General features: G+C 37.0%; 1 protein-coding gene across 7 annotated transcripts in view; it reads left to right on the top strand.

Annotated features, from left to right (window-relative positions):
- The window catches only part of NFIB (nuclear factor I B), a 171,087-nt gene that overhangs the window by 85,650 nt on the left and 63,534 nt on the right, over positions 1–21,903 (top strand). For all 7 annotated transcript variants that reach the window (XM_064402868.1, XM_064402867.1, XM_064402872.1 and 4 more), the window contains exon 3: positions 12,636–12,689. In XM_064402868.1, coding sequence (XP_064258938.1) covers positions 12,636–12,689 — 54 coding nt within the window. The remainder of the gene's footprint in view (positions 1–12,635; positions 12,690–21,903) is intronic.

Below are 21,903 nucleotides of genomic sequence, written 5' to 3'. Positions count from 1 at the left end.
CCAAAGCATGTAGTGGTGCCACAAGGAAGGTAAAGAGACAATGCAAAAAAGGAGATAGGGAAAAGAATACAGGTAGCTGCAAGTTATCTTAGAGTAAATCCTAAACAATTTAAGAATACAGTGAATCTTTAACAATACAGTATGCCTAAAGTTAATTATAGACCTAGATTCTGAGTAAATGGAGCTGCCAAAGTTTTTAATGGGGTAACTGTGCCCTTTTCAGGGTCAAATATTGGTTGTGGACAGCTGCAAGTATGCAAAAATATGTCAGTTTTCCATCACTCTTCCCTACTAATCTCATGAAAAGATACTGTCCAGAGAATTTACCTTGTTCTGCCCTAAAATCAGTGCACTTCTTTTTTCATACCTTATAACTTAATAACTGTCATTTTTTGACATGTGAATGCTTTTATGTGTGTTTAGTCTAGTATTTTTTTTGAAACACTGCAACACACTGATTACATTTTTTTCCATCTGCTGCTTATTAAAATAGACTTATGCTAATACATTTGGGAAGGCAGCTATCCTTTTGGTGTTGACATATGCCTTTGCGGAAAGATCCTCATGTGATTGCCTGTATTCTACATGAACTTAATGTTGGGCTGTGGTGCGTTGTTTGAAATGGTGTAGGTGAGAACGGTGCAAAGATACCTGCACTTGCTGTGACTGAGCCAAGTAGTATATGAAAAACTCTGTAGGTTTGCAAGCTTCACACTTCCTAGAGTGATGTTTTCTGGGCTGTCTTCTATATACAGTCACATACTGTGTAACAAACTGTGGTAACCTTTAGACTAAACTTGATATAAAACTTTAGTTTTATTCTTATTGTCATGGCTATCTGTCTTCATGTACTGTTTCCATCTTCTGAACACTTACATCATGCTGTTATCATTAGCTATGGATATGGAAGTGATTTCATTGTTCATTTGATTAAAATAGAAGAAAGAATCCCTACAATATTCCTAGTGTTTCCTTGGAGGGACACAGGGCTTTAGACTTAGAGCAGACAAACTGACTTGATATGGAATGTGCTTTAATGTTGTTACACAGCTTTAATTTTAGCAATTGCATATGTAGGAAAAGTAATGCCAGAATTACTTTAGAAAAATTGGTCAAACAATGTGCTGGTCTGTGCTTAGTTTCTGGAGATTGCTTTGCTGCTGTTGGAGTGCTTCTTTTACCAGTCCTGATGTTCATATGCTCTACTGCAGGCAGGTCACACCCCATAGTTCTCCTTCCACACGTGGAAATGAATGTGAGCCATTGAACAGAAGAGTATCATATGAGACGTGTTTACTGCTATGAGGCAGCTTCATACTTTTGTGGTGGTGGGGGCAGGGAGGGAAGCAATCTGGGAGGAATTCTGACCAGCAGACTTAACTGTGCTGTGTCCTGGAATCAGTGCCCTTTTTTTTTTTTTTTTTTTTCCCCTTTTGGTTTGTTTTGTTTTTCTTGGTTTGTTTTTATAAGTGTAATGTGTGACTTACTAGTGGGCCCTCTTCAATGCTTGCCTGTCAGTCACACCCACTGGGTGGAGAAACACAGCCCTAGGCCAAGGTGAATTTCACGTGAGAATTGTATTTTCTCATGTGCTTGCCATTACTGATATCATACTGCTGTCCTGAAAAGGCTCCATTGTTGTTCATGCTTCACTTTTAAGCTGGCATTAAAGGGATACAATTGTTATTCAGAGGTACAACACCTCCTGGAAAACTACTTGAAAGGATAAAAGCATTTTGGGGCTTTAGAGATTTGCTTAATACAACTGTTCATAAATGTAAAATTTAATGTCAAACTAGCCAATTGGTCTCATTTGCATATCAATACAAATTCTAGGAACTACACAGAAACCTGAACTGCTCAAAATTAGGTAGATGTGAATGAAGTTTAGACTTGGCATTGTGCACTTTTCTGGATTCTCCTTAAATTGCTCAAGGAACACAGGCAGATTGACTTTACACTGCTCTGGAGTGCTAGTAACAACCACACCAAAAGAAGTCTGGGCTGAAAAGGGAGCTGTAGTAATGTTCTCATTTCAGAACCAAACAAGGTGTGTTGTGTATTTTTGTGGAGCAAGAAGAGACGGGCAGAAGGGAAGAAGGTAAAGCAAAATGAGTTTCAGGTTTCCATTAGAGTATTGTCACATGGTTGAAATCAGTCGTAAAAAGATCTGCCATAATTTCAGTGCATACAACTGAACTATTGTGCAGTACATTGTGTCTCATCTAACTCCTTCAGATCACGTGTTTTTAACCCATTTGTTCAGGAAAACAGAGCTGCTAAGGGGCTTTAATACACATAAGATATTAAACTGAATCTTGAACCTGCTAAATGGGTGCACAATAGGGAAAATGATTAGTACTGTTTACAGAAGAAGGGCAGTACAAGTCTGAAGTTGCTATTTTTTGCTCTAAACTTTTTTGAAAAATCTCAAATATTTCTGTGAGGAAGGCTGTTTTGAAAGTGCTGTTCACATTGTTTCTGTTCTTTCAGCAGTGCACAAGAGAGTCAACATATTTAACCCATTAGACTTCCCCCTTCTCAAAGCCCAAACACTGGCTATAAGCGAGATAAGCCGGAATCTATATGAATTTATAATTTATGCACACACACACATATATACACAGATACATGAATATAAAGGGTCATTAAAATGGAAATTTCTGTTTGGATTTTATTTTATATATTTAGCTAGCAGAAAGTGTTTTTTTAGTATTAGAGGGTCTTTAATAAGAATTTAAATCTGCAGTTATAGGCGATGTTGAATATTTAAGGTTAATCATTCATGTCTTGGGGCAGTTGGGTGGTACAAGGTATTTTGCTTTATACACAGACTTGAAGTTTTGATATATTTTCAGTAAACATGTACAAGATTTTTTAACTCCAAAGACTTTTTTTATAGCTGCAGACCAAACCACTCTTGATAACTTTCTCAAGGTCCTGCTGTGATAGAGTAATGGTTGAGAAAATAAGCCTTAGAAACAGTGGATAGTTAAATAGTATTCAAGGCACTGGCAAATTACCAGGTGCAGCAAGAATTTTGAGTCAGGGTTTTTGTTCTCCCTCATTCTTCCCTCTGACCCCCCCCTTAATTAGCACTCAATTTTTATTCATGCAAAAAACCCCCAACAACTAGTAAGTAATAAAAATGAAAGCCTTGGAATTTGAGCCATGTGGGTTTTTTTAGATAAAAAGTAGTATCCTTTTTTCAAGTATATAATACCCTTAGGTACTGCAAGAACATGTGCCAACTTTTGTAAATAAAACAAAATTGAAAAAGCAAAAGCAACCTCTGCTGTATATTGAATGGGCAAGCATAGTTTAATATCTTGCAAAACTGTAACTGGTATTGTACCTATCAGGTACAATAGTCCCTGTCAGGGAACTTCACCTACATAGATGATTAGAAAGTAAGGGAAACTAGAAGTTAGGGAACTTAAAAGTAGTGATATGTAATATCCAGTCAAAACTATAGAATTTCAAACAGATACTGCATGTGATGTTAGCCACAAAACTACAGAGTTATGTTGGGCAGGCACAAATGAATACGATCAAATATGTAATACATAAGTACTTTTTTATTAATTGTAATAGTTTGTAATAGCTTTTGACCAATTCAGCTGCAACAGCAGCACTGTTGCTAGTAGGGAGATGAGGAACCTGTGGAAAAAATGTTCTTTAAAATCGCTTTGTTTTAAACTTGAAAGTCATGGTTTACATGGTTTAAACCAAGATAATTTTTTTCTTTGTAAATTACATGCTTTAAAAATAAGTCCTTGCATTATTTGTAGAACATCGTTGCACAAACTCAAAACTGAGTTGGTCATACATTTATATGCTTTAGTCAGTTCTACATTTTAATTTCTGCTGGGGCACATCATTTTTCTAGCTACTTCTAATTTTTATCTACTGTAAAAGGTCAAAGTAGAGAGAAAACTAATTCATAGGTGATAATTTTTTTGTCACTATTGCTTCAGTACTTTCTCATAATTTGTTATAAACTTGTGTGTAAACATGGAGCCTGTGAGCACATATGCAATTAAAATCAAGTTTTAAACCACTGGCACGAAGACCTGGGTTGCTTTTTTTCAGCCAGTTCTTGTATATAACGTAGTTAGTGCCCATTAATAGATTTAATCTCTTGTCATGGTTACGTTGTTTTAATTGTGAGTGTGTGTGTGTGTGTGTGTGTGTGTGTGTGTGAATATGGTTAGGCACAGTGGTGCATATTTTGTCTATGAACTTTTAGATTACAGCAGATGAAATTAAACCCACTTTATAAAGAACATGTGTATATACTTCTATTGGAGACTTTTTTTTTGCACAAAGATCTCTGATAAAAAAATGTGTTACTTGAAGATCCACAGAACTATGGCGTTCCTTATGCCCCATGTCTCTTAGAAGTAACTTAAGTAGCATACGATTGTAAATGTCTGAACTGCTGAGGAATCTGTCTTTTATTACTATATGATTTAGTGGAGAGTGCAATGCACTTGGAAGAAAAAAATGCAGATCTGTCCTACAGTATTTGCTGAACTGTGTTTTTTTTTGTTCTTTTAAACTGTAATTTACCATAAAATGCCTCATCCAAAACTTGATGGAGCAACTTTTCATTGATTTTAACAACCTCTCTCTGTGATTCATGTTGACAAAACTGATTTTTTCTTATTCCTGTCATCCTTATCCCTGGCCTAATGATGTTGTCTTATGTAGTGGAAATGTGATTTTTTTTCTCCCTGAACTCTTTTTGCTTTACTGCTCTACAGTTCAACAGAAAATGAAATCCTGATTGCATGGGACTCGGTGGTAGAATCTACATTAGCTTCCCTGAAACCAGAATCCATGCAGCAGGTTCAAGTTGGATGTCAGGAAGAATTTCTTCACAGAAAGGGTGTCTAGAAATGGTAATGGGCTGCCCAGGGAGGTGGTGGTGTCACCATCCCTGGAGATGTTTAAGAAAAGTCTGGATCTGTCTCTTAATGCAGTGTCTGGCATGTGCTGTCTCTAGCTAACGAGGTCGGATTCAATCATAGATTGGACTCAATAATCTCAGAGGTCTATTCCAACTTAATTGGTTCTGTGATTCTGTAAAGATGTCAGCAATACACATTGCATATACATCAGGGTCAACTCTGTGTTACAGAACAGAATAAAGTGGATGGTTTACTATTTAGCTGAAGGTATATGCAAGGAAATTCCTATTATTTGCTTGCAAATATGAACTTTTAAATTAATATAGTCTCTAATGTAATTTCTTCGTTTTCTAAACATCACAATAAATCTTCCACTGTGTTCTACATTTCACTTTTGATTTTCTGAAGAATCAGTAAAAAAACCCTTTATGAAACATACCTTAATGGAAGAGGTCTTCTTGGTTTCCAAAACTGATTTCTGAGTATTTGTGACTATAGTAGTATCCACAGTATGTTCCAGATGGAGAAAATTAAGCATTCATATCTCATCTTTTCCTACTGAATCCAACGACTTTTGGAAAGAAATGTCATTCTTTCACATTCATCCACATGTGGCTTGATACCTATGTAAATCTCTTCTTAATATACTTGTCAAGAAAGAGCTCAACTAATATTATGAGGTATGGGAAATATTTGTTTCAGGCCATGAAAAAATGTAACCCTTCTCTTAACTTAAAAATACGCATGTGTGCGTGTGTGTGCATACATAGATATGTGTATATTCCATGCACAACTTATAACACAGCTGGGGAAATTTGTTCAGTTTTCAATATGAGCAACATATGGTCTTTATAATTTGTATAAGAAATATTTTGAATAAATAAGTGTTGTGACTTATGTTATATAAAAAATTTAAATTCAATTAAAAAGATAGATCTGTGCATGAGATGTCAAGCGATGAAAATCTTACTATGCATATTATTATTTTCATTCTCATAAATGCTTCTAGGTCCTTGAATTTCCTTCAACTATATAGAATCTGAATTTACTCCCAGAGCTCCACTTCTTAACTAGGGCAGTTTAAAAACTAAACAAGGATGGAGTCAGTTAATTAATTTAAATGAGATTACAAATCAGAAACACATTACGTAATGTTGATTTAATTACCATTTTTTATTTACCTAATTAAAACACTCTGAAGGAAAGTTAACTGTCTTGACAATGGCCAGTGGGGTGACTTGGCAGAGGTAGATCTGCTGATAACAGAGGAGGTGAAGCAGGTCACTGCCATGACCCATTGGGCTCTGATGCCCCAGCCCATCACACACCATCTCACTGCCAGCCCACGTGGCACTGGCATTACCCCGACAATACCAGGCATGGGGATACTCCTCCAGTGGCAGAGATATGGGGTTTTACCCAGCCACAGGCGAGATTCTCTGGGGTGGGAGAGCACGGGGGCATGTCGTGAAACGGGTGAGCTGATGGCTCTTGCTGTGTCCCCAGTCCAAAGCATACAATTTTAAACTGAATTGAAAACTGAGCCCAGCTTCTGCTGTCTGTCCTGACCAGCTCCCAGCAGAAGTGCCTCCATTGAGCCCTGAGTCCAATCAGCTCTGTTCTTTGCTGCTTTTTTTTGGTTGGTGAAGGTTAGACAGCAGCACTCTTTTGATGTAAAGAACCTAAATCACTTTTACAGCTTCTGGTATGACACATGGACATTGATGACGTCTGGCTGCAAAGGATCATCACATCCAGCCTTCAGGGAAGGTCCTGCTGTTTCACTGGTCTCCTGAGAGGTCCTAACCATGCCTCCTGGGTCACTTCTCTATGCTGCTCATCTACCACCAGTTGTATGAATATGAAGCACAATAAAAATGTATAGGATTAGCTCTTTGTGTAGTTACCCAGTGCAATAGCAGAGCTATCTTATAAACACAGAGGAAGTTCTTGCAGAATCAGGGCAGCAGAACAATGTTTTTGAAAGAAGTCACTGATTCAGTGTTGTGGATGTTTCCAGTCTGGGTGTCATGAACACATATTGCTAACAAGTATATACTGTTGGGAAATATGCAAGGGCAAACATCTCTTTCGTGTAGTGAAGCCCTACTTGTTTTTTAAGGTGGTACTTCCTCCTTCTGTGAACTGTGCTGTATACTGTATCTCTTCAGGGATATATCATCACGGATTCTTTTAGGTTGAAAAACATCTTTAAAATCTTGAAGTCCAACTGTAAGCCTAACATTGCCAAGTCCACCATTAAACTATGCTCCTAACGGTCACATCTATGGGTCTGTGAAATTCATCCATGGAAGATGACTTTCTGACTTCCCTAGGCAGCTGATTCCAATGGCTGGCCTCCTTTTGGTGAATAATTATTTCCCATTGTCAAAACTAAACCTCCCTTGGTGCAACTTGAGGCTATTTCGTCTTGATTTTATCACTTGGTACTTGAAGAAGAGACTAACCCCACCTGGTTACAACCTCCTGGCAACCTCCTGTAGAGGGCAATAATGTTCAGCCTCCTTTTCTCCAGGCTGAACAATGTCCATTCCCTCAGAACTCCTCATAGGACTTGTGTTCTACCAAAAACTTGGTGGTGTTGAAGATTTTATCAGAGGACCTCAAAGAGCCAAATTTTTCTGGAGAAGTATTTGAATTAAGTGTAATGGTTTATGAAGATGTGAAAAATAAGTCCCCCCTCAAGTTAACACACTTATGAAAAAAGGGGTGACACTAGCATTTCTATGTTTATAGCAGCCTTTTGCTAGATACTATCCACTTTTCAGTGGATAATGTATTAAACCACTTTAATAGCATTATTCACACCAACCACAAGAGTTGGTGTGAATAATGCTATTAAAATAGTACAGATGGTCTCTGTTGTCTGATAGAGAAAGGTGACACAAAGAAAGACACTGCTTTTCAAAACTAAATTGTTACAATTGTTTGGGAAGCTTGTCAAACCAATCAGTTGCTTTGTCAAGGTGAAATAGTGTAGGCAGTAAAAGGTAATTATATAGTAAAATGAGAGTAATAATAAGTCAATGTAAAGATTTAAAGTACAAGAGGAAATTATTTGTTTTATGGAATTTTGCTGCTCATGTTGTTTGCTATGGAGAAGAGGAAGATGTCTTACTTTGCTATGGATGTTCTGAGAGTCTTTGAGAGATCCAGAACTGATTAGGCTGGGGCTGAGATGGAAGACATTCCGAGGTCTCTACAACACTATTGTAACCTGTGATATTGTGTTTTTCAGGGGTAAATTCATTTGTGTCAAGTGATGTCAGATGGCAAAGTAATCCTGACACTCTGGAAGGTGGTTGCGATTCTATGATAGTGACTCTGTCAGGTGTCAAGTGCTGTATATGAATGTGAAAGTTTGAACAATGTCATACATGGTTTGGTAATGGCCACATCTCTATGGTACCTTATCCCTCATACCAAAATCAGAGACTATCAAAGAGCAAAGATGTATTTACCTGTTGGTGAATGATTAAATTAGTGTCTATCAGCTGAGATCAGCTGAAGCTGGTTAAAGGCTGTCCTCATAGCCTGAGGCAAATAGAAATGTGTTCACTTAAACCACTAAAAAAGTTCATTTCATTAGTGTGATGCCTGTGGACAATCTACTTGTTTCCACAATACTGACTTTAGAAAATATTTTTCGATTTTAACATTCTGCTGCTACTTGTTTTCAATGCCTTTGATATTATGCTCTAACAGAGAGCCTTAAAACCAAAATTTCTTGTACAGGTTGGGGATAAGGAAGGTATAGCAGCTTACTTTTAAAAGAGAGTATCATATCAGCTCAAAAGTGAATGGGTAGGTTACTGAGGTGACCAGTACTAAAAATCCTTCAGGAAGCTGGTGAACAACAGTGTGACTTGCTTGGCTTTGCTGGCATGGGCGTCCTTCCTGCTTGTCAAAGACAATGTGGTTCAAAGGGAGAGAGCATCTCATCCTTTGCTACATGGATTTAATGGGTACAGCTTTTTAAAATTTTCCTATGTCTTATGACTCCAAGACTTTTCCTAGTGTACCACAGGGAAAATGGAAGCTTACTTTCTCACTTGAAGCAGGCCTCAGCAGTCAGTTAGTCTTAACTCTGGCTGCATTGACAGTTACCTGCACTCATAGATGCTCATTGTGATCAACCCCTGGAAACGAAAGCATAGGAAAAAATGAAGTATTAAATATATGTCAGCTCCTCATCTCATCCTTTCATGCAGTCTCCTAGAAACAAGAGTAATTTGATATAGAGTTTGAATGTCTTGGAGATAGCCATGCTAAATCATGATAAGTTATATATATATATATATATATAAATAATATTTATATATTATTTATATATATATAAAGTGCATTAGGGTTACATGACCTGTTAAAAGTAAAGTCTGGCTTGAACCTGTTTCATATAAATTGTTCATCCATGGGACAAAAACTTATCAAAGATAAGTTTTATCAGTCAGCACCAAGAAGAGCAGAGTAGATGTGCTACTGTAGCTGTGAGGTGCACATGAAAGCCATATTGGGTAAATGGTAGATATAGGAGATCTTTTGCTCCCTATCAGTCACTATGACAACAACAGCAACAACAAAACTAGGGGAACTTACAGTTGGGAGCTACCTAAATGAAAATTACAAAAATTTCAGTTTCATTGCATAAACGTGATGGGATTTGATTTGCTTCTTGTTGTGTATCTTTTCATCTGTCTTCTAGCTTATGAAGTTGCTTGAGTTTTCTTTTGGTGATTTGATTTCTTTTCCTTTTAATTGTTGGATTTTTTTTTTATTTTTTAAATTTCTTAATGTGTGCGATTTATTTGCTGGGACAATTGAATGCAAATTCAGCTAGACAATGCATTTGTTTTATGTCTTTCTCCATCTCCCCTTCCTGGAAGAAAGGGCTTGTATTGTTGATTAGTGGTCTTGCACAGATGAGGACAAAGAAACATTTAAAGTGTCTTAACAAGTTTTTCTGTAGCTTCTGTGACTTCCCAAAAATGCCTCTAACTCCCTTTTTTAGATGAGCATTGCTCCAATGTATCTGTCCATTCAGTGTTCTGTTTATATTATTAATATAATTTAATCCTATAATGACCATGATTCTTTTGTACTTTGCAAAGCTATGTGCATCCAATCAAAACAGAAGAGTTCTTTGTAATTACTGACATTGGTAAGAGAATTGGATCATCACAGGCCATCTCAAGTCTGTGTCTTTCATCTTGAGGATCAGATGCTTTTCTGTGTTTTAAGTGCAGAGTTCCATACCTTGATGCTCTCATACAGAATAGAAGTCTTTGATTTTTCAACTGCATTTAGTGAAGGCTTAGATAAGTTTCTTGTGATATTCTTCTTCAGTAATCCTTTGCTTTCTCAAAGTCTCGTTGAGATCTCAAAAAACACAGATTGAGAATCAATACGTAAGAGCCATGATTACTGAGTAGTTAACAAAACCCAAAGCTAAGTCTAACTGGAAAATTATAATAAATAGCCAACTGTTTATCCCTATAATTATAAAATTATTTGCTAAATTTCTTACTATAATAACAATTGTTCAAACTGCCATAAATCTTTAAATCCTGAATCCAGAAACTAGAAGTAAAGGAAAATTGCTGTGCAAGATCTGAAAAATTACTTCACTTTCTTCTTTTTAAAAATTAATTTTGACAGGAGAAAACTTCAACAGTTATTTTCTATTTTCAAATCTTTGTGATCCTGAAGCTAAGTTGTTCAAGCTTTATTGGGTTTTTCTACTACCAAATTGACAGTTCATTTAGCGACACATCTGCAGTAGTTTTACACTCGGGCCATTGCTGTGTAAAATTTATCTTCTCTTATAATTTGTATTTACATAGCGTTGTGTATAGTTTGTAGACTCAAAGAATGTCTATTAGAAGAATCTAATTCACACAGGAAAAAGGATGATTCTCCACAAATTAGCCCATATGTGGAGAAACATTAGACTCTTAGCATTTCTTGTAGCTGATTAAGTTTTCAAATTAACTTGATTTAATTCTTTTAAGGAAAGTATCATATCATGCAAAGAACCAGACATAGTGAATGGCTGCATACTATCTGCACAATGGGACTCCTAAGAGTACCCACGTGCCAAACCTGGGGTAAGGGCAGAATCCAACTCATAGTCTTGCCCTTCATGTTTCCTGCCCGAGGCTGAAGAAGATAGATGAAATTTCATGGGAAATTTCCTATTCAATGTGTATTTTATTGTGCACAAGAGTGATTTAATTCAGTATTGGAAAAGTTTGTTGTTTTTTTTTAAACACCATTGGAGCTGAGTTGCACATGTGCCTCGGAATTCCAGTACTTAGGTAGCTCCCCAGATGTATATATTTTGGAATGACTGCCATTCAGATCAACTTAGTAGAACCTGAGCTGTGAAAAGGATTTCCATCTCAGTTAAAATCTTCTGTAGAATCAAGCTTGTGTTAAAGTGCTTGAGAGACATGTGAGTCAAGCTGTGTTTATGAACATGCATAACAGGTGGCAACAGAATTCAATGAACTTCTTGTAGCAGGTAAAGGGAACCTGTCATTGTAAGATGAAGGCTACATTAGCTGTAAGAAGAAGTAATGGTAATTGAACGAAAAATATGTGTCGATATAAACTTTTCTTCTTTTCTGTATTGTTTATTCTTTAATTAGGGCACTGTAAGCAGTAACAAACTCAACAATTTAGATCCATCTGGAGTTCATTTGGTGGTAGCAGTTTCTATGGTGCTACGATGCAAACTTTTTGTTGTCTTATGCTAGAAATAACACCACTACATTAAAAAAAATTAGTATTTTTTATTCAGACTGTAAAACAGAACCAGCCTGTATGTGGAAAAAAATGGTGGTGTTTAATTTTTTTCTTTCTCTCTGCATTTTTTGTTTTTTATATCTCTGTTAATTTCTTGCAGTGGAGCAGGGTTTTGTTGTATTATTGTGGGAATACGGTGAAAAGTAGATGCTTTTAAAAGAAACTGTTTTTATGAATATGGATATAATTTATTATTTAGTGTATTAACATGGAATTACCTTCTCCTCTTGATTCAATAGGTGCATGTATGGTGCATGTAGGTGCAAAAGAACATAGTTTGAAGTCTACAGTGTTTGAGTTTTGATAGTTTTTACATTACATAATCTTAATTTCACAACAGCAGTTCTCACAGGCTAGGAACACAAAGACCATATTGTATTTAAACAGACTGTCACATCCTCATTGCAGTCATGAGTCTGTGGAAGTAATGTAGGCCTTTGTGCTTTAAGGAAAAGCTAAAGCAACAGGCCTCATCACTGCAAGCACCACCAGTTGCCTGATCCAGTGTGTCTTTCTGGTCATTGCCTGAGAAGAAGTTACCTCTGCTTTGCTCATGATGCAATATTATATTTGGGGGATGGAGGGAAAGGGAATGAAAAGGTGCCCTTGTAAATGTGTTTACAACTTTAGTATTTAACTGAATGACTCTCTTGTCCTTGTTCAGTGATCTACAAGTTCCTCTTATTAGGATCATTGTGTCTTTCACAATGCTTCTACATCTGCATAAAATAGATTACAGGTAGAGTGTTTGTTCAATAATGCTTCACATAGAAAGTCAGGGAAATGACCTTTAAAGAATAAAGTAAAGCATTAGTTTAATAGTTAATAGAGGGTATTAAAAGATTGTGAGATACTTGCAAATCAAATTATTAAAATATTTCTTTCATTTCTTTGTAGATTCTGGACAACCAGGAAGTCCAAGCCACAATGATCCTGCCAAGAATCCACCAGGTAAATATAAGTTCCAGAACATGTGCATCTAACATTGTTTGAGAACAATGATACTACTGATAGTATCTAAAGAGAGTTTAATTGGTCAGCAACCTATCTTGCACTGGTAAGTATAATCAGGATAAATTGTGATACTTTAGGTCCACTAAACAGGCAGTGCCTTAACTGCTGTTTCATCAACATTATTTTTATCTAAGGAGTTTTTCTTTCATCTCATGGTTTTTAGAATTTTCTAAGTGGAGATGGGTAAGGAAGTGGGAGTAAGGAAACAAGGTCACAAATAACTTTATTTTTATAAAAGTCTTCCAATGCTACCAGTTTTTTTTCATCTCAGGCAAAAGAAAATTGAACTATGTTTAAACTCTGACTGAGCTACCAGCTTTTTTACTTTTCATATGTGCTTTATAAATTAAAAATGTGTTAATTTAAAATTACTTTTTGGCATCAGCTCAGAGCAGTCTTTGAACGTGTTATGCATCATGGCTAGTGACACTTGATATTCCTTTGAGAGAGATGTTAGTGTAAATGGTCCCTTAAATGATTCTTTTAAAATGAAAACACAAGAGAAAATCAAACCTCACCTTTGCCATTCCAGTTTGTTTAGAAAAAAGGTGTCTTGAATTTTCATGAGGCTATCCTTCTAACCAACTGGGCTGTGCTAGTAAATATGGCAAACCTTTGCCAGGTTATGAATTTTATCAGACTAAGACAAACAATTGTGACAGACAGACTATCACTTCTTAATGACCAAGAAGTGACTCTACCCACCATCATCACATTGTATCTTCTCAGAAGGTGTGTGTATCTGAAACAAGCTGCAACTAACTCAGTTTGATCTTCTAAATCAGAAATGGACCATATTCTGACCAGGATTTTGTGTTGCTGGGCTGTTAACATATACATGGATATTTTCTGGATCTGTTACAACATTAGGATAAACAGTCTGCTTTGTGGTTGAACAGTTTTGTAGTATGCATATCATCAAAGTATTTTCTATTTGTGAAATATGTCATGTGTATTGCGTATGAATATCCAAAAGTGGGAGAACCACCAAAGATTGTTATACAAAAAGTCATATTCTTGTAATATAAACCCCAGATACATATACTCGAAGATAGCAGATGTATTTTGGAGGTAAGAGGGCAGAACAAGTCAAATAACATCATTCTAAGCTCTAATGCAAGTGATATTTTTTTTAAGGCGTCATGCAGGTTTGTTATCAGTTTCAATTGGACACTTTTTTCTATTAAATACATGCCTACATTATGTAGAATAGTGGTTTAAAAACCCAAAGGAGCAAATTTACTCATAAAATAAATATAAAAAGCTTCTCTATGGATAATTACTGTTTTTGAAACTTAGACCATTTAACCATAAAAAATTTATTTGCTTTTAGAACATTCCTGTAAGTGCAAGAAAAGCCATATGCATTACCTTACTGTCTTGGTTTGGAAAGACAGGTGCCTGCTAAGGAAGGCAAGAGCCTCCCCTGAAATGGAGAATGTCAACCACCCCCCCCACCCCCCCCACCACAATTGCTATATATTTTAAATCAAGGGGCTCTCAGGCAAAAAAAAAAAAAATGGGAGCAGAAATAACAGTTCTTTAATAGGGAAGAAAATAAAAGGATAAAATAAACAATGCAGTAAACTAAAACAACACTGACAGAGTCAGAACACAACCTGACACCCTGTTGGTTTGGGTGTTGGTAGCAGTCCAGTGGCAAATTTGGCTGCAGCCCTCCTGGAGTGTCAGGTGTGGTTCTGCTGGACCAGGGATCCTGTAGAAGAGGGTGTAGTCTTCCTCTGAAGATCCAGTGGAAGAAGAGGCAGCTGCTGTTCCTCTGGGAAATCCAGTGGAGAAGCTGGCCTGGTATTCCAGAATCTCCAGATTATATCTGGATAGAATGCTTGGCTCCTCCCTCTGGGTGGAGCATCTCCAATGGGATGTTGTGTTCTTATCAGTTATGCAGTGACATTCAATATCCTGTTATCAGCAGATGTCTCCCCAGAGGGAGGAGTGGTTGTGGAAGAGGTAAGGAGGCAACTGCCATACAGATGGCAAATAGAATGCATCTTTGCCTTGCAATCTGGGACACTTACCACTTGTAATTTTGAAGGAGTTTTTTTGTAGCATCTGGGTTTGGGAAGCTGAAGGCAGGGTCAATTCTCCTTCAACATGTTTTAAAATTCTGTTTTTGAAGCACCATATTAGCACTTGGAGTAGCAAAGTGGCAGTATGTATTTTACTAGCGAGGATCACACCCTATAGTGAGTCCAGCCTCTCCAGCCCTCCACCAGTAAGGAGTCACCTTGTACTCCAGTAAGGAGTAATCTTGGCCAGTAACAGAGCCCTGTGGAGGCAGCAGACAACTGTATAGGCTTTCTTGTGGGCAGACCTGTGGGTGAAGGTGTAACATTTGACAAACTCTACTGTCTCAGAAGGTGGAAGGACATAGAAAGCAAATAAATCTGAAACATCATGAAAGTTTCGGTTTAAAATATAAGCATAACACTCTCATGATTTGGAGTCACTGCAGCCAGTATTATTCCTTTGTCTGCTTCCAAATGGGGACAGAAAATAGGAACTGTGCCTTGGTTCCCTTGAAACTCTTCATTTAAGCAGGGACAGAAGGATAATTGAATGTCATCTGTTGGAGGATGATCTTCTAGCTTTGTTCAGCTTCCATGTGTAATAGTGGTTTGGAGTTAACTGGCACGGTGAAAGTGCTGTGGTTTGTGGGATAGCAGAATACAGGACTTCTGGGGCTGTGCAGGAGAATGACAAGGAATTGTGTGCCATTGAGCTTCTCTGGGAAAAGCACTACTGTCCTGTTCTTTCTTACTAAACTTCACACGATTCTTGGTATTAGAGCCAGACAGTCACTCCTGTCAGAACCCTGGGGGATATCCACTCTGAGGTTTGTTTTCAGTCCCAGGCCAGGAGAATGTGGATTGATAGTGCCAGAAGGGTTGTTCTTCTATCATGTTTTGTTCTAGTGCCTGTATGTCAAGGAGCCAGGATGCTGGCAAGGGATGTGTGCTGTTAGCTTTTGGATGCCACCACTTTCACAAAGATACTGCCAAAGAAAAGGTTACTGGAAACTGAGTGGTAGTTGGCAAATCTGTTGGTGTTAAGAATGGTTTTTTCCTAGGTTTGGCGAGACTGTTGCATTCTTTAAGGTGTCTGGTAATTTACTGTCTTAACAACAAGTAGGGGAGAGGGTAGTGTCACTTGCCAAACAAAAGAACATGAAAAGCATTTGCTGGAATTCTTTACAATATGTTCCTAAAAATACATTTAATATTTTGATAGTCCAATGCTGTGATAAGACCTGTGGTATAGCTTGTGGTGATAGTGGTATGTAGCTTTTGTAGCTACATCCAGGGGTATCCTCCTCTAAGTTTTATTTTTCAATAATGTTGAATTATTTTTTAAAATAAAATATATTTTAAAATACATATTTGTACTAGCATATTTTTATAAAGGTTGGATCTTGTTTTTCAGAAAGCTGGGTTGTAAATTTTGCTTCTCTACAGGTACTATTAAATAAGTTCCAGACAGATAGATGAGCAGAATTGAACTGAGAGAGGAGAAAAATCTGAACAATACTATTGTCTGCATCAGCCTTCAAGTTCCTGGTATCTACAAGTTTGTGCTGTGCTAGCACAGTCCTAACTATTAAAAGTTTACATTATTTAAAAGAGAGAATGGACATGACAAAGGCTCCAGTGAGGCTGTCTGAACAGATAGAGGCACACCTGATTAGAAGTTGGAAAATGCCCATCTTTTTGCACACAAAAAACAAGTACCAAAAAGCAAGCCATCAAAACCCAAATGCAACCAAAGTACTTTAGGCCTGTCTTCTTTTTTTGTGCTCAGAATGTTCTGACCTACAGCTGAAGCAGTCTGTTATACCTAACCTAGTGTGGCAGTTTCAGTCTAACGCTGCATTGTTATTTGCTCCCTGCAAGTTCCATAGGTCTTTTATGCAGTTTAAACAAATCTAAAATATAATTCTTCACAAGTGTGCCTGGAAATATGTGCAGTGCTGTGCAAGGATATGTACTGAAAACAGAAGATGTCGTCTTTCAGTAAATCAATCTCTTAAGCATAAGAAAATTATGAGGGTGAGTGAAAAGAGAAAAATTGTACTTAAGCTAATGATATTGACCCCGACCATAACAATATGGTCTTCAAAGATACAGTTCTTACTAGCCAGTTCTTCTAGGTGAGATTTTCTGGATTTTGCTTTGCTTTATTATTCTTTCCCTTTCTGCCTGCTGAGCACAATGACTTGATGATAATAATAATATTTCTTGTATTTGCCATTGGTTTGAGGTTGCTGCTTGGCAGATTCTATTTATACATCAGCATTAACATGACTGTGTCCAGTTGCTGTGGTGCTCAAATATTTGAAGGCACCCTTTTAAGCAGATAAAATAGGGGTAACAATAACAATATTGATAGAATTAGACACTGACTCGATAGGACACTGAGCTTCACAGCTCAATTAGCTGTGAAGCTAATTTTAAATCAATTTTTAATGGATGTCGTCTAGATTTTGGAGCCATTTTTGTCCAGCAATGGGAATACAAAAAATAGGTTTTCAGCAAGTGCAAAGGAAATCTAGCTATCCTGACACAGACAGGTATGAATGAGCCTTTTTTGGTGAGGGAAGATGAGTGTGTTCAGATTTTTCCTTTTATCCAAGCAGATGAGTTCAGAGGTTACTAGAGCTATGTTTCCTAGCAAGTGGCAAACACTAGATTTTTTACTTGCTTGGACATTTTTTCTTAATAGAATATATTCCATTTTAGCTGGTTTAAAAATATTTATCATATGAATTTTTGTGACTCTGTAAGATCAGTCAGGATGCAGCTAACTCAGGTTTGAGCTTTTGTGCTAATAAATATTAAATTATTTATATGGGGTAACACTTCTAGATGAAGAGATGGACAAACTGTCTCTGCCTCTTTGCCTTTAATTACACCCCATTGTTTTCCTCCTTTCCTTCACAATAACCCAGGATATGTTGTCAGGGAATTTGCCTAGAGATAAAATCCTTAATCTGAATGAGGCATAGGTAGTTGAAGCCCCAGCCTCACTGTCCTGGAATTGTTTTTCCTCTTCTATTTTCCCTAGAAATTTTATTTTAGGAACCACTTCCAAAGGAGACCTGAGTGAAATCACCAGCTCTGAAGTTTGTTTTGTTTTGTTTTATTTGGTTTTTACTTAAAGAACATTTTGCCAAAAAGCTTGCAACAAGCCTCACCTATCTCTCAATAAGCAAATTTCTCTTGCAGCTGTAAAGCCCCAAAGGCTTTCCTTGCACTTCCATATGGCCTAGCAGCCACTGGGTGAACATAGTTTTTGGATCAAGCCCTTGGAAGTATGTAATAAATTTGCCTATATATTTCTCTTTCGGATAGCAGTATTTCAGTTTTAAGTTTTAGAATGTGTTCCTCCTCAACCTTTGCACCATTTTGGAAATACAATAAACAAATGTCTTTGAGTTTTGAATGTCTCAGACTGCAGATGCTTTCCTTATTTTACTCTATTGCAAGCTATCCTCTTGTGGGTGGAGAATTAGCCCCATAATTAATCGGAATAGAAGAGATATTCCCTGGCCTCATCCTTGTAAGCAGCTTTTGTTATGGAAGCAATGATGTCATAATAGAAGTATAGGGAATTCAAACAGAATTGTATTTAAATAAATAAATATTCACCTCTTTTTCAGCATGGAAGTAGATATCCTGAAATGCTTGCTATTTCTCATATGCTTGTATCTGTGCCATCTCAGATGGTGATCTTCAAATAAAACAGGGTTGGGTTTGGTCAGATCTTGATTTTCTGTGAAGTTCTTCCTTTCCCAAGTGCTCTATGAGCCATGTAAGAGGTTGAGATGATACTTTTCTTTATCAGCTTCCCAGCAGTCAGCTGGAAGGGGCTGGGTGGAGCATTCTGGGGTCAGTGCCCGGCTGTACTATCTTGGCAGTCATAGACCAGCACAGGTTGTACAGCCCTGCTTTCCAAAAGAAAGTTTTTGGCCTTTTGGGATGGTTTAAATTTGGTGTGGGTAATTACTACTGTCTGCTGGTTTAGGATTACTTTTACATTCTTGTTTGCATTGGCTGATCTTCTTTATGAAACTGCTGTGTGAATAGATGATGATGAGATCAATTCTCATGCTGATTCAGATGCTGTTGTGTTCAATGGTGGATGTGATGGTTTTTCTTCAAAGCATGCACAGGGAAAGAATTTACTAAAATCTTTTGCATTATCGGCTAGAATTCCAGAAACCTGCTTTGGCATCAGACGATTCCCTTTTTGTGCCTACTGGTCCTATAGCTCTTAGAAAGCAGTTCCCCCAACTTTTTTTTAAAATCTTGGCTGTAGGTTTGGTATATCCCGAGACTCTCTGGAACAGAAAGCAATATGCATGTGTGTTACTTACCCTTTCTGTTTCTTTCTAGGTTTCAGCGCAACTCACTTCTTGAACTCTAGCCATGGATTTCAGAATCCATTAAACCTGGTTTTACTTCTTCAAATTAATGCAACACAGATGACTATTGTTCTTGCTATAATTTTGAGAATGTCAAAAATCTCATTTGTATCTGAAAACTGCACATTTGGGTCTTTAGTTCCTAATCATGTTAAAAGTTTGATGGAGTCGGGGTCTTTTTGCAAGTTTGTTTCCTGTCCCAGTTACAACATTATTGCAACTTCCAGGAAAAAAGAGCCCAAACCAAGCTGTGGGCATGCTACATGACTGCAGAATGTTGTGGGATAACAATAATAACCTTATTGTCTAGGCAGACCTTAGTTCAACTGTTTCAATGATATCATCACTGAAATATTCTTTGTCACTACTTGGCAAATATTATTCACCCATATCAGTGTTTCAGACACTCTGTCTTGGTAGCAATCTGTTTCTGGTACTATTTTTCAGATACTGGTTTCAAAATGCAAAACACCAAACTGTGTGTCTGCTGACTGTTTTTTGACTTATGAACAATGTGAGACTAATTTTTCACTACCACTTCTGACTGTAAATAGTAACTGTACGAAGCTGTAGCTAGTAGCATCCAGAACATTACCCTGCATAACTTAAAGTTTATGTATAGCTGTCTGCTATAAACCAGAGTTTTCAGCTTCTCATGCTAGCTCCTAATGTTGTATGTACTTTTCTTATTGATAGCAAGTCTATTTGCTATTCTATAATTCCTCTTTTTAAAGATCTGAAGTAAAAGTATATTAATACTTTTATTATTAATAATAATATAAAATTGTTTCCAGCACTAGTTTTGTCCTCACTCTTCTTTTATAAGTTGCTCAAAACCAAGGCAGTATCAATGAGAAAACTATATTTATAATCATACCAAGAAACAGTTTTATGGGTAGGTGGTAGGCAATATGCAGCAGAACATAAACAGGCATTCTATTCATAAAAGCACAATTAAATCAGAAGACATAAAAAGATTGGTTAAAAATTTTCAAAGCTAAACATCACCAGTAAGCTTTCAAGTAATGTGAGAACAAGCTTGTTGGAGTAATTGTTTCAGCAAACTGAAATTTTCCAGTCAGTTGAAATGACTTTATTTCCTCCCCCTTCCCAACCCTTTCACTTTTTGCATGGTTAGAACAGTTGAAAGCTGCACGTGTAACTCATCTCTTCAAGGCATAGTACAAGGCACAGTGCAGAAATAGAGTGGGAGAGGTGTAAGGACTAGGGCAGCAACTTCTACAGCAGTTGGAGGCATTGCTGAAGGTTTCTCCCTTTACTGACTCTATACGGAAACATGATCAGAACTGCTGCTTGGCTTAACCTGTTCTTTCACTGTTGATGCCACTGGCCTAGCCATTGTCGAATTGTATGGAAAGTGTATTTTTCATGAATGAGTTTTCTTTAAAAAAGATAATAGTCTGCATGTACGAAAACTAGGAGAGTATGTAAAAAATCCACTCATATATAGGTTTTGGAAGTTACTGACTCTTTATACAAGATCTCAATACAGCAGTTTTGTCAGATGTTCTTTTGTAGAAATCAGATTTTTAAGAATAATGACAATTAGTAATATACATTTTGGAGTGCCATCTCTCAGGCAGCATGAGTTTTATTAAATAACAATACTCAATGCTTTTGTCAGATTTGAATGATAAAAGACAGCAAAGTGTTACAATGACCATCCAAAGATACAGTAAATTGTCTGTGAGGAATACAATAGACATATCAAATGCATTAATGTCTGTACTGAATAGATCAGAAAGACACACCAAGAGTGCTAATTTAGAACTCTTTAACATATTAATGTAAATAGTGCATTAGGAAGGGGCAATCAGAAAAACCAGTAAGGCCTATACTGTATGAAGTATATTAATAAAACTACATATTTTTGTCGTGCATGAAGTGTAATAATGTAAACATAAATGTTAACTCTTACTTAGTGGTGTGATCAGCTTCATTAGGTAAAAGGCAGTGTCTTACAACATAAACAAAAATGTCCTGTACTGCTTACCTTCTGCATACAGTTTTGCTCTTTAAACTCTGTCTTACATAGAATTTGTCCACAACAAATTACAGCAATTTTATGGCACAGAATATTTTCCTCTTGTACAGCTGGGAGCCAAGTAATAGTTGTGTAGCACACCCACCACAGATTATCTTCATAACTAGGTGAAGCTTTTCAAGCTCACTGGTATTGGCCCTTAACATGCACCCAGAGTGAGCATTGGAATCCACCTTCCCTGCTGGAACAAAAAGCTCGGGATGAAGTTGCTCAGTGCTATGATGCTGATTGTTTATTTTTACATTAATTCTTTGTTAATAATTTATCACAATACATAGAAAAAAAATTCAAGTTGTTTTTCATGTTGATGGAGATTGAAAATAGCTTCAGTTTCCCTTTCTTTCCATATGTCAACCAAAGCATTTGCATATATCTGTGAGTGTCATTATTTTTGGCTATTCCAAGGCAGGATGGAACCTGGGTGAAAGACATGTCACATCAGTCAACAATACATCCTTTTGTGAGGGGATGAGAGGTGGTGGTGCTACTTGATGACAAAATACTTTTCCTGCTCCCCTTTCATTATCACAAGGAGAGAAACACTGTATTGCTCTTTATATTATGTGTGTATTCTCACCATTGCCAGTGAGAAAAACTAAGAATCCATGAGAGTAGGCTGAAGATTAAACATATATATCTGGGTG

Source organism: Passer domesticus, chromosome Z, assembly GCF_036417665.1.
Source record: "Passer domesticus isolate bPasDom1 chromosome Z, bPasDom1.hap1, whole genome shotgun sequence".
Classification (NCBI taxonomy): Eukaryota; Metazoa; Chordata; class Aves; order Passeriformes; family Passeridae; genus Passer; species Passer domesticus.
Note: the sequence above shows the minus strand (reverse complement) of the source record. Positions and strands in the feature narration are given on the sequence as shown.